The 14,563-nt window shown below is 46.5% G+C and overlaps 3 protein-coding genes across 3 annotated transcripts; 1 reads left to right on the forward strand and 2 right to left on the reverse strand.

Moving 5' to 3' along the window:
* Nucleotides 1-5,535: 5,535 nt before the first annotated feature.
* Nucleotides 5,536-9,255, reverse strand: LOC136528658 (F-box protein KIB4-like). Its single transcript, XM_066521620.1, has 2 exons — nt 8,959-9,255; nt 5,536-8,888 (listed from the first exon to the last, which is right to left on the reverse strand). The coding sequence occupies exon 2, from the start codon at nt 8,442-8,444 to the stop codon at nt 7,353-7,355; it is 1,092 nt and encodes a 363-aa protein (XP_066377717.1). The 5' UTR covers nt 8,445-8,888; nt 8,959-9,255; the 3' UTR covers nt 5,536-7,352.
* Nucleotides 9,256-10,505: 1,250 nt separating this feature from the next.
* Nucleotides 10,506-11,679, forward strand: LOC136529356 (nifU-like protein 3, chloroplastic). The gene is made up of 4 exons (XM_066522429.1): nt 10,506-10,660; nt 10,753-10,840; nt 10,953-11,242; nt 11,347-11,679. The coding sequence occupies exons 1-4, from the start codon at nt 10,586-10,588 to the stop codon at nt 11,536-11,538; spliced, it is 645 nt and encodes a 214-aa protein (XP_066378526.1). The 5' UTR covers nt 10,506-10,585; the 3' UTR covers nt 11,539-11,679.
* Nucleotides 11,680-12,720: 1,041 nt separating this feature from the next.
* LOC136526511 (pentatricopeptide repeat-containing protein At3g61360-like) lies at nt 12,721-14,178 on the reverse strand. The gene has a single exon (XM_066519157.1). The coding sequence runs from the start codon at nt 14,176-14,178 to the stop codon at nt 12,721-12,723; it is 1,458 nt and encodes a 485-aa protein (XP_066375254.1).
* Between the last annotated feature and the right edge of the window lie 385 nt (nt 14,179-14,563).

A 14,563-nucleotide genomic window follows, 5' to 3' on the forward strand; every position in this document is an offset into this window, starting at 1 on the left:
CCGCACCAGTCCCTGATCTGACCCAGACCGCTTCAGCGTCGCTTCTAGCTACAGAGGGTCAGACTGCTTAGAGCTTAGGATCAGATGATGATGGCATGCAGTTCTAGCTCACTCCTCGCACCTCAGCGTCTAACTCATCCGCTGCAGCCCCGCTGACTGACCCTTAGGTTTTGGTGTTTGACGCCAAAGGGGAAGAGGGATCGAGTATGTTAGACTTAGGGGGAGCGATACATTTAGGGGGAATCTATCTATTATATTTGGTTTTTTATGTGTGATACACTATTATGTATTCATATGTTTACTTTCATGCATCGAACTATATTTATGTGATAGTGATATCTACGTGATCGTGATATTCATGTGATATGTGGCATGTGTGCTCTCTACTTTGAATTAATTATATGTCATATCACTTGTGTTATGCTTATTTGCTTTGCTTCCGTGTTTTACTCTGATGCAAATGAGCTTTATTACTTGTACTCATGCTTATTCCATATCTATTGAGTACATCATGTTGGCTTGGGTCATATAAGCTTGCATAACTCTTTTGCTCTTATTGTCAAAAGCTTATATGAACCAAGCATGTTGAAAACCCCATCTCTTTCACATACTCAAGGTTGTATTGTCATCAATCACCAAAAAGGGGTAGATTGAAAGCATCTAGACCCCTAGTTGGATTTCGGTGATTAATGACAATACATGATTACTGTGACTAACGTGTTTTTACAGATGCCATTAAGTTAGGTCATGGTAATAGCAATTGATTGGGCAATCATGGTTGTCATGCCCCTACGATGGAAATCGTTTTGGTTTTTAAAGGATGGACGACAAGGTTAAGGATGAACTAGTTCTAAGTGTCTTTTAGAGTTGAAGAGACACTTAGAGTAGTTTAGGACTTTGTTTTTCCTTTGGTCGTACTATTAAGGGGGTATGGACGAGTAGCTTGACCTAGGTGAGTCTAGTGGGTTAGGTGTGGTGCACACTTGTCAAATCTAGCACTAGGTAGCTCCTAAAAAGCCCTAAGATCAATTAGAGCAAACTTCATTCACATATGATTGCGAGTTGAAAGTGAATGGAGGGTCAAATGCTGACCGGATGCTGATTCCGGTGTGACCGGACGCTGGCGCAGAGTCCGATCAGTTTATTTGATCAAGGTAAAGTCGTCTGGATGCGACTGGACGCTAAGAGGTGAGTGACGGACGCTGGGTGCCAGAGTCCAGTCAACTCCAGTAATGTTCTAGAGAGGGAGAATCATGATCGGACGCGTCAGGACAGTGCTGACCAGACGCTGGTCAGGTTCTGGCTACTGACCGGACGCTGAGTAGCAAAGTGACTGGACGCTGGGTGCCAGAGTCCGGTCAACATCGGTAAGGTTCCAGAGGGCAATTTTCGTGACTGGACGCGTCCGATCAGTGCTAAGACACATAACGGTTCATTTTAAATGAGGGATTATAAATACTTCCTCTATTCACTCAAGGGATCACTTTTGCTCATTACAACAGCTGAGAAACACCCTTGAGAGTGCTAAGAAGAGCAAGGTTCTAGCGAGGTGATTGACATTTGAGAATCCAAGAGAGAGGCCTCATTAGTGAAAGCAAGAGTAGCAAAGTGTGCATCCACCCTTCTTATTAGGCTTGTCGTGGTCAAGTGAGAGTTCGTGGTTGTTACTCTTGGTGATCGCCATCACCTAGACGGCTTGGTGGTGATTGGAAGATTGGTGATCATCCGACGGAGCTTGTGGATGACCCAACTCAAGTTGTGAGCGGTTGTGGGTGATTCACCGCGACGGAGTGTCGAAGAATCAACCCGTAGAGAGCACTTGATCCTTGCGCGAATCAAGAGGAAGCTATACCCTTGCGCGGGTGCTCCAACGAGGACTAGTGGAGAGTGACGACTCTCCGATACCTCAGTAAAACATCGCCGCTTTCCTCCTTCTCTCTGTACTTTAAGCATTTACTTTGAACAATTCAATTCTTGTCTTTACATTCATAGAATTGTCATGCTAGAGTAGGATTGGAATATAGGTTGCTAAATTTTTGTGCGTTAGAACAATAGAAACACTTTCTAGGCACAAGGGGTGAAGTAGGCTAACCGTAGAGTTTAATTATTGTAAAAAAAAATAGAATTAACCCAATTCACCCCCTCTTGGGCATCTTTATCCTTTCAGCACCTACTCGGACAAGCTCAAGACGGCGTTGCACCACGGATACAAGATGCTCGGGGACTAGTTGTGGGGGTACGATCCCGGATACCCACGGCAGACCACATGGGCTGCGCCCCCAGGGGTGGCCCAGCCCACAAGACCAAGCCTTGCGGGGCACGACTTTGCTCGGCGTCTCCCGTAAGACACCGGGAAGATATCCTAAAGATAATACGAGATCTGTTAGGATACGTATGATCTCAAGATTCCTGTAATCCTGTAATCAAGGCAGCTCGAATTCGGCGGATCGAAACGCGGAACAGGGTGGATTAGGGTGGGAACGAGATGAATCGAACTGAGTCTGATACTAAATGTAACGACAGAGGTAGCTACGATAGTTCTATTTAGGATTCAACAGTTGAGTGGCTGGATACAGAGATCGACGGTAATGAAGGTCGCCGGCGTTCTCGAGCCGCAGCTCGCCGCCTAAGTCTGACGCCAACCAAGACAAAACGAATCAGCTTTCATCCCTCTCCTTTTCTACTCCTCGCTTACCGCTGTTGTGGGAACAACGGACTCTTCCGATGCAATGGGTCTGCTGGTCACTCATTCTGGACCAACATATCTGATACTAGGTCTTCTCTCCCTCTTCAGCTTTGGACTTCTCCAGACCGTGACAGTGAGTTGTGGTAGCTCACATGCAGTCGGGCAAACGGCATCTGCGACTCGCTTGTGAGCGGGTAGATAGACATCGAGGCGCGGCAGATCTCCTGCGGGTGAGCATCGGCTTGCTGCGGGCGGGCGGTGGATCGCATCGGCTCGCTGCGGCCGGACGAACGGCGAGGCGCGGCAACTGCACAGGTGTAGGTATTCGCGTGGAGGTGCTTCGGTGAGGATTAGTGCTCGGTTACCAGCCGATAACAACCTGCGAGGCTGCGGCTGTTTGCTATGACTCAAGTTCGCGATATGGCTTTGATCAATAGCAAAACGTACGTGATGCTTCTAGGCAACTAGGCCTCAGGAAAAAATCACATCGGCAACGTAAAAAAAACGCTATGGTGGCTTCAGTGCTAATAACGCATTGGCCGGTGGTGACATGAATTTGTCCCATCGTACAGGATTCATATACGTATATACAGCTTCATGCTGGTGTCGGCCTTCACGTTACAATCCAAGAAGACAAGATGCGTACGTGTTTTTCGTGGCCGAATTGCGGTAGTAGATTAAAAAGCAAAAACACAAATAATTTTATACTTTGTGCGATGCTAATTTAATCAGGTAATTATTCATACCTCAATTGATCAATGATGTCAGTTGATCTACTTCACGTGCCGCGTAGGACAGTGGTTAGTAGATACATACCGCGTAGGGCGTTTATCATTATCGTAGAACTGTCTGCTTGACGGCGACGGTACATGCTGATGCAGTGCATATTAACAGCAGGTAGAGGTAGCAGATCAGTTTCGCTAACAACGTCGGGGGACGTCGATGTCGTCGAAGTAGTCATGGCAGAGACGTTGGCATGAGTGTCGACGTAGAGTTTGTCGTGCTGATAACGTTTTATAAAATATGTTGTCAGCGGTTAGGACCTTTCTCTCTCTGTCTCTCATGATCAACACAATAGATGAAAGTAGAAAACAAATAGTCACAAAATTGGGAGACTATTATTTATTCCTCTGAATATTAGTAATTATAACATAGAACTCCTATGTATATATAATCCTATCCAGACTTAAGAGTTTAGTAAAAGCTCACATATATACTGACTAAGATTAGGATCTTTCCTTCTCTTTTCCTTTATGTTTTACGACAGTTTGCATGGACGGGGACCTACTTCTCTTTAATAAATCAGTCTATGCCCATACTGGTTTAACGCGATCCTACGTAATCATCGTCGTCCTCATTCTACAATCGAAATCTGCACATAGCAGATAGCACAATCCACAGTCCAAGCCAATTGTCGGCGAGTTCAGCTGGCCTTTGGAGCCCAGAAAGGACCAGTCGAATCGTTTAAAACAGCCCGAAAATCTCCTCCTCTCTCTCTCTTTGAGTCAGGTTGCAATGATTAAGAATAGGATGGGCTGGCAGTAATAATGGTTAAGAATAGCAGAGGTTTACCTCCGTCCAAAAAAAGTAATAGTGGGCCATGGGCTCTGGACCGTGGATCTGCATACTCAAAAGTTTCAGCCTAACAAGGCCTCGGCGACGGCGAACCACATCCAGAAAGAGGAAACGAATGAATCAGCAACGGAGAACGAACTCCTTGCCTCGCGACGAACTGGGGCGAAAAAATGGATCGGCAGAGATTCAGATGAAGACCAACAGGGTCAATACAGAATTTTTTTTATCACATTTACAAATTTCAGTATTGGCGTGCATCAGAATTAATCTTTTTGCACTAGCGTAATCCAGAATACATTACTTCTAGAAGACTAAATTTCTCACTGTATGATATTCTTGGTAACAACAATTAGGTTCCTGAATTTAGAATGTTGCTGCTTACTACAGAATCCAAACAGCAAAACCTGCAATTTATTCTCGGATCACAACTAGCGAACAGATGCAAGTAGTTGCTCTCAATCAGAATACTATTAATATGTAATGCTGATATATGCAAGTAGGATATGTGCCTGGCGTGCAATTTGCCTTTAATATCGCCCCCAGGGTTCTCATGATAAACATGCATAGATTTCCCTTCTTCAAAAGTAAAGAATGATAATATCAAGAAAGTGAAATGAAACATAACTATTTCATTTTCCATCGAGACTATAAGGCTCCAATCTGGCACCCTCATATTAATCAGAAACAGTATTGTTCGCTTATGAAAGGGAAGCTTGCGAAAGCCGAGAACAGTCGAACCGACAGTTGATGCGATACACAAAGTACAAATGGGATTAAGAGATGATAAACACTAGGGGGGACATGGAAACTTCCAGTTCCAGCTACCGGCCGGCCTGCCTGTTCGTGTACCTGCAGGCTCTAGCTAGAGGATCAGCAACCGGCATCGAGATGGAGTTTTCTTTTAAAGAAACAAATGGGATATAGTCTTTTATTTCTGTGAAATTTGTATCATATTGTATGGTTGACTCAGGATTAGAATAAGATGGCTGACCAGCATCTGGTGTCAGTAGCAGCAATATGCTATAGCCATTTGCTGCATCTCATGTAAATGTAGCAGCAGCACCAGGAGAAGGATTCTCTAGAATTGCCAGAAGATAAACAAGGAAGAATTATGCACTCAAACCAGATTGAGTATAGACTATAGAGCAAAGTCATACCATGTTTGTTTCCACCTTGTTAGGATCAACTTTTATATTTGAACCCCATAACTTCATGTTGCATGCTTACGACGTTTGAAATCATTAGCCAATTCATGTACTCAGAGCTTACCAAGACTAGCATAGAAAGGCAGAACAGCCATAGGGACATAAGTTTCACAGATCCAAGGTTCAACATTGCAGAATCAGCAAATCAGGTATTCAGCAAAAACAGCCATCATTCAACAGATCTGTTGATCGTGTACAAAGTATAGAGCAGCAAAATTACAGTTCTGCAAGAATAATAACAGTTAACAGCGACAGTTCAAACAGCAAGTGCGAACATTATTATCTAAGCATAGACTTATGATACAACCAAATCTTAGATGCACAACTCTTTACTGTGATATGGCGAAATGATGCTCACGTACAGCGATCAAATAACTTCTGAATCAGCAACGAGAGGGCCGTCAAATGTGCTTTATGACCACCCACACAAAAATACCAATTTCCTTGGGGAAAAATTTCAAATATAGGTACATTATGTACAGAGTTATCTGAATTTTCATATGATTTGACTCAAAGTTATCAACCCCCCCTTCAATCAAATACACGAAAAGGGCAAAATTATCTCTCTGCTCTGAAATACAGCATCAATTCACATATCCAGACTGAGTCATGGGTGGAATTTGAGGAAATAAATGCTTGTGCTGTCAAAGATTCCCATTAACATCAACTCACACTAAAAGTAACTCATACATATGATGGCTATTTCTTCATTATTAATGTAACAAACAAGCATCCAACAAATACCCCCATTCACTATAGATTTTTCCAGTCACTGATCAAAAAATGTTTCTCCAAAAGAACTAGGTCCTCAAAAAGAAATACACAGAACAGTGAAACTATTTCCGCAATACCACTGGGGAACTATGGCTGATTCCTAGCACAGCAGAATTATAAATATGAAAGATGAAGAGTTATGATGAGCCCGATAGTGGTAATCCTTTTGCAGCAAGCAACAAACATATTCTCATATGCTCTTCACAATACTCTATGGTTTGAAGTTGCATGATAATATGAAGGTACAAGATTAATATTTTATTTATAGGAGGACAAGATCTGGCACCTGAGGAACGCCGAATTCATCTTTCTAGGATTTGGTACTATCCAGATGGGGGCTGGCCAGTTGGACCAAATCCGAGGAGAAACAATTTTCTCGCTAATTTTATTACCCAAGTTAAAAACTCCCATTTTATGGCCTTTATTCTTAAATCCATATGACGTGCTCATCATCATCAGTAAAGTAGACATGATTCCCCTTCAACTGCAGATATTCTTTGGCACATAGACAAATTGATTGGTTAAGCCCAAGAAATAAGCAAAGTTCAAGAAGGCACTAGGCGCTTTCTAGACGCTGACCCTTAGCCTAGCGCCTAGGCCAGCCTAGGCGTTCCAAGGCGTTTTGTATATATACTAATATACATATATTTATATTCTAAAAGAAAAAATAAACAGCTGAATAGTGGGCTTAGATAGATAGAAAGGCTGGCTTAGAGAGATAGAAAGGCCCAAGAGGCAACAGTCCAGCCCACTATTCCATCCTTATCCCACTCCAGGTCTCCAACCTTATCCATCTACTCGTCTCCTGCACGACGCCGCATCTCGGTCTCCCGCATCCTCTCGACGCCGCAAGCCGCATCCGCTTCCTCCCGCATCAGCCGCCGCCGCCACCAATTCCTCTTCCTCTCCTCTCCGGCATCTCTCTCTCTGCTCTAGTGCGCGCCCGCCACCGCCCGCGCACGCCGCCGCTCGCAGCTCCTCCTCCACCACCGGCGATCTCCCGCTGCGGCAATTTTCCGCGCGTTCGCGCCTCCGCGCCGCCTAGCCCGCCGAATCGCCGCCTTGCGCCTGGATGTCCGCCTACCCCCATAGGCCAAGCAGGAACCCATCGACTAGCGACTAGGCGCGCCTAAGGCGTCGCCTTTTTGAACTTTGAGAAATAGTATGTTGTCACCCAAGCAACTTATCTCCACAAGCTTCATTGCTGTCAAGTTCACTCTATATACTTTGAACACAGTGGTATAGTGTCTATATGGCACAGTGTCTACCTCATATTCTGATTCATCTTCTGATACTGAGAAATATTCATCATCATCTGGTGGGTCTAAATCAGGTTCAGAAACATCTTCAACCTCCTGATCAGAATATTCACTCACCTTCCAAATTTGCAGCAGATCTCCGCATGGAGCTTGAGTAATGTACACTTTAGGAGGGAGGCAGCCCTTAAGCCCCTCCATGACAACTCGTGGTTTTACTGCAGGGTCATATAGATTGTATGCATGGATTCCTCCATCAACTAACAATGCATACAATAGCTCATCCTTGAAAGCACAATCTGTATAGCAAGAATGATATGGCAACCAAGTCCAGTGTTCATCCCCGCCTCTTGCAAATGAAATCTGCCAGTATGGGTGATGGATGAGCACTACAATGTAGTTTCCTGTGGACGGATCAGAGGACAAAAATGCCTTGTGAAATATATAGTCCCGCAGCTTGTCAAGGCGCAAGACTGATGGTGGGTCGAGTTCACCGTGGGTCCCGGTGTACCTTGAGTACTTGTACATGTGAATAGCACCGTCGCTGTCATAGATGGCTTTTACCTGCTCAATGGTGGTGACGGAAGGGAGGGCAATCTGGTCACGAGTGATGGGGTTGACAAGGTGAAGCTCAGACCTCTCGTCAGCGGTGACAACCCAACCGTAGGCAGAGCCAATCAGGTACCTGCTACGGATAGGAGGGTCTGGGAGAGTAAATGTGTATGGCTTGTTCTCCACGAGGCTGTAGAAACCTGCAGCGCTTGCACCTGAAGACTTATTGGTGTATATGAGGTTTGGTGTTTGTGGCTGAATACTAGCCCCAAGTTTCCGAAGGCAATTGTAGGCATGGAGCCAAGAGGAGCAGACAGAGCCTGCACGGACAAGGTCAGGAACCTCAAGAGTTGCAAATATCTTCATCAAGACGTCCTCCGGCAGCCCCCCTGACATGACACCAAAAATGTTGGAGTCTGATGTAGCTTCTTTTACAACTGATGAAATACTTGGATGATGAGGTGTGGTGAACCCTCGTCCACTTGTGTGTGGTGAACCCTCGTCCAACTGATGTATATCAAAATGGGCAGTATACAACAGTCTGGATCCAAGAACTGTGGAAATATCAAAATGGGCAGTATACAACTTCTGCTAGAGGATCCCAGTTATTGAGCCGCTTCGGATGAGAAATTGTCCAAAGATATGGGTTGCATACATCTTCTGCTAGGATCCTATTTATTCAGTCACTTGGGATCCAAAATTGTCCAAAGATCCAATTTTTGCTACAGGATCCCTGTGATTTCGTCGTTTGGGATCCGATCCTGTTGCGCCACTGGCAAAAATACGATCTTCCCCGCGTAACATTGACATCAGAGCTCGGCATAAACCATATCCAAGGACCTGAGTGAAACAAGCATGACAACAATTAACCAGGAAACGGAAAGCGCTAGACCACCACGGTGGTACGCACCTTACTCAGTTACCCCTGCCGTGGCCAGAAGTTCCCCGTCGCGTCCTCCGGCGAACTGCGAGAGGGGTCCAGATAGTCACGCCCGATCACGGGGATCGGGTAACAAGCGGTCGCTGGGGTTGGCGCCCCAAGAGGAACAGATGTGATGGTAGAGGGTAACAGGGGAATCGGGTTAGTCGGCGACGGCGGCGGTGAGAGGATGCGGCGGCGGCGGCGAAGACTTTACTTAAGCGATGGTACTGCGAACTATGGTGACGTAGGAGGGGAGACCCCCGGGGCCAGTTCAAAGCCAATTGTCGGCGAGTTCAGCTGGCCTTTGGAGCCCAGGGCCAGTTCAATCGTTAAAAACAGCCCAAAAAACCCTGACTTTTTCTTAGCCAGGTTGCAATCGTTAAGAATGGACTGGGTTGGCAGTAATAGTGGGCCCTGGTTGCTTTCTATAAAGAAAAAAAAGATCAACGTTACCTTCTCAACTTTCGCGAAAGTTCGTTTTCCTTCCTGAACTTCAAAACCGGACAAAACATCTCCCTCAACTTTTAAAACCGTTCATCTTACTTCCTTGGCCCTATTATAAGCAGTTTTGAATGCGGTTTTATCTTTATCTTTTTTTTTATTTTAGCTAAATCTTTGAAAAATCTTAGTAAATCACAGAAAAATCATAAAATAGAAAATTCAATTTTGTTGGACTCCATATGAGTAGATCTACACAGTGAACATATAATATGATATGATTTAGTACAAAGTTTTTACTATGTTTTTAGATATATGCTTTTCTATAATTAAATAGAATAATTCATAGCTGTAGTTTCTGTGGTCCAATTGTGGTGAAATTTTTATGGTGGGCTAATTATTGTATGCTTAAATTGTAGTAACAATTTTATACTCATTGGATCATGTATAACTTAGTTATAGATTTTATTTAGGTTTATGCTTATTAAATATAAATAAATATATAACTAAGCTATACATGATCCAATGAGTATGAAATTTTTACTACAGTTCAATCATACAATAATTAGCCTATCATAAAAATTTATCACAATTAGACCATAGAAACTGCAGCTATAAATTATTCCAATTAATTACATAAAAGTATAGATCTAAAGCCATAGCAAAAACTTTATACTCAAGCATACCATATTATATGTTCACTATGTAGATCTACTCGTTGTAGTAAAAAAATGGATTTTCCATTTTATGATTTTTCTATGATTTATTATGATTTTTCAAAGATTCAACCGAAATAAATAAAAAAGATAAAGATAAAACCGCCTTCAAAATTGCTTATAACAGGGTCAGTGAGGTAAGATGAACGGTTTTAAAAGTTGAGGGAGGTGTTTTGCCTGGTTTTGGAGTTCAGGAAGAAAAAATGGACTTTTGCGAAAGTTGATGAGCTAACGTGACTTTTTCCTTCTGTAAATGTAGAGTTTACCTCCGTCAAAAAATAAAGTAATAGTGGGCCATGGGCTCTGGACAGTGGATCCGTATGCTCAAAAGTTTCAGCCCAACAAGGCCTCGGCGACGGCGAACCACATCCCTCCAGGAAACGAATGAATCAGCAACGGACAACCAACTCCCCACATGGCCACATCTCTTGGCTGCTGAAAAAAGATCGGCAGAGATTCAGATGAGGCTCTGTCTCCGGCAAGCGGCGGCCGCGGCCACCTGCAGCTCCCCCCTCGCAGCCACCCTCCGCGGCAAGGTAACCTCACCTCGATCGCCGCCAGCCTTATCCTCACCCATTCTTCCTTTTGGCTGCCTCCGCCACTGACCTGCCCGTGATTCTCTCCACAGAGTTCTCCAAGCTCCCTCGCCCATGGCCGGCTCAGCTTCAGCCACACGTCGCTGCAGACGACGCCCGACCACCGACGACACCGAGCAGGTCTGTTCGTCACAGTTTTTTCCTCTTTTTTCTTCTGCAAAATCATAGTCACAGCATTCAACAAGGTGCAAGTCTGAACGATCAGTGTATGCGTGTGTGTAACCTGCTGCAGGGTGGGCCGTGCGCGTGCTTCCGCTGACGGAGGAGAACGTGGAGAAGGTGCTGGACGAGGTGCGGCCGAGCCTGATGGCGGACGGCGGCAACGTGGCGCTGCACGAGATCGACGGCCTCGTCGTCGTGCTCAAGCTGCAGGGGGCGTGCGGCTCCTGCCCCAGCTCCACCATGACGCTCAAGATGGGCATCGAGACGCGCCTCCGCGACAAGATCCCCGACATCCTCGAGGTCGAGCAGATCGTCGACACAGAGACCGGCCTCGACCTCACCGCCGACAACGTCGAGAAGGTCAGCTCTCGATTGGACGCAAGCCTGCAAATTAAAAAGCTGTGCTCTGCTGCTGCAGATGATCGTGATCAAACTGTGATTCTGAGGACTGTCTGTTCGTGCAGGTGCTTGATGAGATCAGACCGTACCTCTCCGGCACCGGAGGTGGAAGCCTCGAGCTTCTCCAGATTGATGGGTATATCATTAAGATCCGGATCAGTGGACCTGCAGCTGGTGTAATGACAGTAAGAGTAGCTGTGACACAAAAACTGAGGGAAAAAATACCTTCCATCTTGGCTGTTCAGCTCACAGAATAGAAACGCGAGAGTTCATTTGTGCATCAATGATCACAACGAAACTCGGTTTTCTGGTGAATGTCCAGTGTTCAGTCTTATATTTCTGTCATTGCAATGAATCAACGAACTGATGACCAATACAGATTGTCATGCAAGAATTCTCTGACTTGACAAAAAAAAAGATCTTTTAGTTGAACAGAGCAAAGCTTACAACCCTTTCAAGTATATAAAAGATATTATTCCCACAGTTATTAAATCAATGACTAATCATCAATTACATTTGACAGTGGATTTTACAGTGGTTCACATCAATTTCAAATTTGAAGTGGCTTGTCTAGACAAAGGCAAAGCTTTTTCCGCACAACTGAAAATAGGAGCTCCTTCACTTCCTCACAATTGACAGCTTCAGTCAGCTACCCATTCATTCCCTGTTCTTTAGGGTTCTATAAAGCTCGGCAATTGCTACATTTCACCCTTGACATCAGAAGCCATCGTTTCCTCAGGAAAAGCAACCACAAGAGTGCTCAAACAGCTTCTTCAGTTTGATGACCATACAATTCTATCTCAACCTTCCCAAGTACCACATCAACCTCCCCCCCCCCCCCCCCCCCCCCCCCCCCCCCAAAAAAAAACATACACACACACTTTCTGGTGACATTTCCTATTTCAGCCTTATAGTTCTGATTCCTATGTGCAACGTGAAAATTATAATTGTTATGTACAAGAATTCTGTGACTCGACAAAACAGAAATCATGAGTTTGACAAAAATAGAACTCACAACCTTAACTCTGAAAGATAATGAAATAAACTTCCAAGTTCCAACTGTTGTTAATTCAGTGTATAATCATTACATTTCGCACTGGATCATACCAATGCATCGGTTTCATATTTCAAGCGCCTCTTCTTGGCAAAGGCCAAGCTTTTTCCACAGAACTGAAACTTCAGTTTCTTGAGCTGAACATACTTCCAGCAATAAACCCTTCACCAGGTCCAAAACTCTTAATAGTTAGGAGCTTCTCCGTATCTGGTATGTTGGGACTCTTAAATTGCCAGCTTCAAGATACACATTTATTCCCTGTTATCCACAGATGTAAAAAGCTTGGCACTGCAGCATTGCACCCTTGATATCACAGGCCATCATACAACGGTTAACACAATCCGATGATTTCATCAAGGAAAAGCAACTGCAGTAGTTCTCCTGCTCACGCAGCCTCTTCTTCAATCTGATGCCCCTCCAGCTGGGCAGCCTTCATCATTTGACTAATCTCCTCAACCTTCCTGTATTCCCGTGTCCGCCTTAAAAAACCTTCTAAAACCCTAAATGCTCGGTCTGTTGGTGCCATCCCCATCTCAATTATTTCCCTGAAACACCTGTACGCCTCAGAAACCACACCTCTACAGCATAAACCGGTAACCAGAATGTCCAATGCATGCCGGTGAGGTACACATCCCTTTCCCATCAGATAATCCCACAGCTCCAGCCCAAGGTCAGGTCGTCCATTCTCGCAGAAGACCTTCATGAGCAGCATCGTCGTCCTGGTCCTCGGCATAAACCCTGAGCTAACCATCTTACTGTACACTTTCCAGATCCCCTCCAAGTCGCCAACTCTCTGAAACCCGCAAAGCATCGTGTTGTAGCTAACATCATCTAGACCGATCCCCTCTCTCTCCATGTCACCCATCACCGCCATGGCAGACTGCAGATCCCTACCCCTCACATAAGCTCCCATGAGCGCATTATGAGCACCGCGGTCAGGAGTGACTCCACACTTCTCCATTTCATCAAATAGGTGGCGTGCCCTCGCCGCACTCCTCACAATCCCAGCTCCGTATATCAATGTGGTGAACACCTGCAGCGTGGGCTTGCAGTCCCCCTTGTTGCGCATTTCCTCAAGCAGCTCGAGGGCGTCCAGGAACCTGCCTTTCTTGCAGTAAGCGTCCATCCTCACGCAGTACGATACGGCGTCCGGCACGAAGCCCCGCAGCACGGCGTCATGGTAGAATATGTCCAGCGCGTGGGCGTGTCCGGCCTCCTTGAACCCGAGCAGCAGCGTGTTGAACGTGCGCGTATCAGGCGGGTACGCGTCGCAGTAGCGGTGGAACAGCGCGCGGGCCTCGGCGACGCGGCCGCGGGCACAGAAGGCGCGGAGCAGCGCATTGAGCTCGGCGGCGCCGAAGGCCCTGCCAGCGCGCGCCCAGACGCGGGCGGCGGAGTCGAAGCAGGTGACGGCGGCGTCGAAGGACGCACCGGGGGCGGACGCGGAGAGCGCGGTCGAGAGGAGGACGGCGAGCGCGGGCGTGGAGAGGAGGTGCGGGTGCGTGGACGGGAGGGACTCGAGCAGCGGGAACGAGAGGTGGACATGGCGGCGGGAGCGCGCGAGGAGGCGGAGCAGGACCGGGAGGGAGCTCTCCGGCACGGAGAAGTGGCGGAGCGCCAGGAGGCGGCGGTACAGGGAGAGCGCCGGGAGCGGCGGCGAGTGCGAGAGGAGGAGGTGGGAGAGGAGCGGCGTGAGGAGGGCCGAGCAGGCCGGGAGGAGCGCGAGGAGGAGCGGAGGGGTGTCCGGCGCATGGGCGAGGAGGAGGCGCGCGAGGTGGGGGACGGTCGGGGTGAGGAGTGGCGCGGCGGCGCGGCGGGGCGGCGGGAGGAGGCGGAGGGGCATGGGGCATGGGGCATGGGGCGGGGCGTGGTGTGGTTTGGCCGGTGCGGAGAGGGACGAGAGAGCTCGAGATGGGTGGGCTGATGACGTTGAGGTTGGGCTACCCTGAGCCCATACAAAAGTGTTCGTGGGCCGGGTCGTGGAACCAATTGTGGGAGGTATCTGTGAATCTGCCTCACTGTCTACCAGCGGCATGACTTCCATTTATTTTTCAGCTTTTCAGAACTTTCGAACAAAGCATAAATTCTTTAACCTTTTCAAAAAATATGTTTGGGCTATTTTTTTTGTATTTTGTTCCATGTTTTTATTCTGAAATGAGAACCGGTGTTCAAGCAGTGAAACCTCACGGTGAAAGAGAAAGAAAGGAAGTAAAAAAAAACTAAGAACG

The sequence above is a fragment of the Miscanthus floridulus genome, chromosome 19 (genome assembly GCF_019320115.1).
Source record: "Miscanthus floridulus cultivar M001 chromosome 19, ASM1932011v1, whole genome shotgun sequence".
Classification (NCBI taxonomy): domain Eukaryota; kingdom Viridiplantae; phylum Streptophyta; class Magnoliopsida; order Poales; family Poaceae; genus Miscanthus; species Miscanthus floridulus.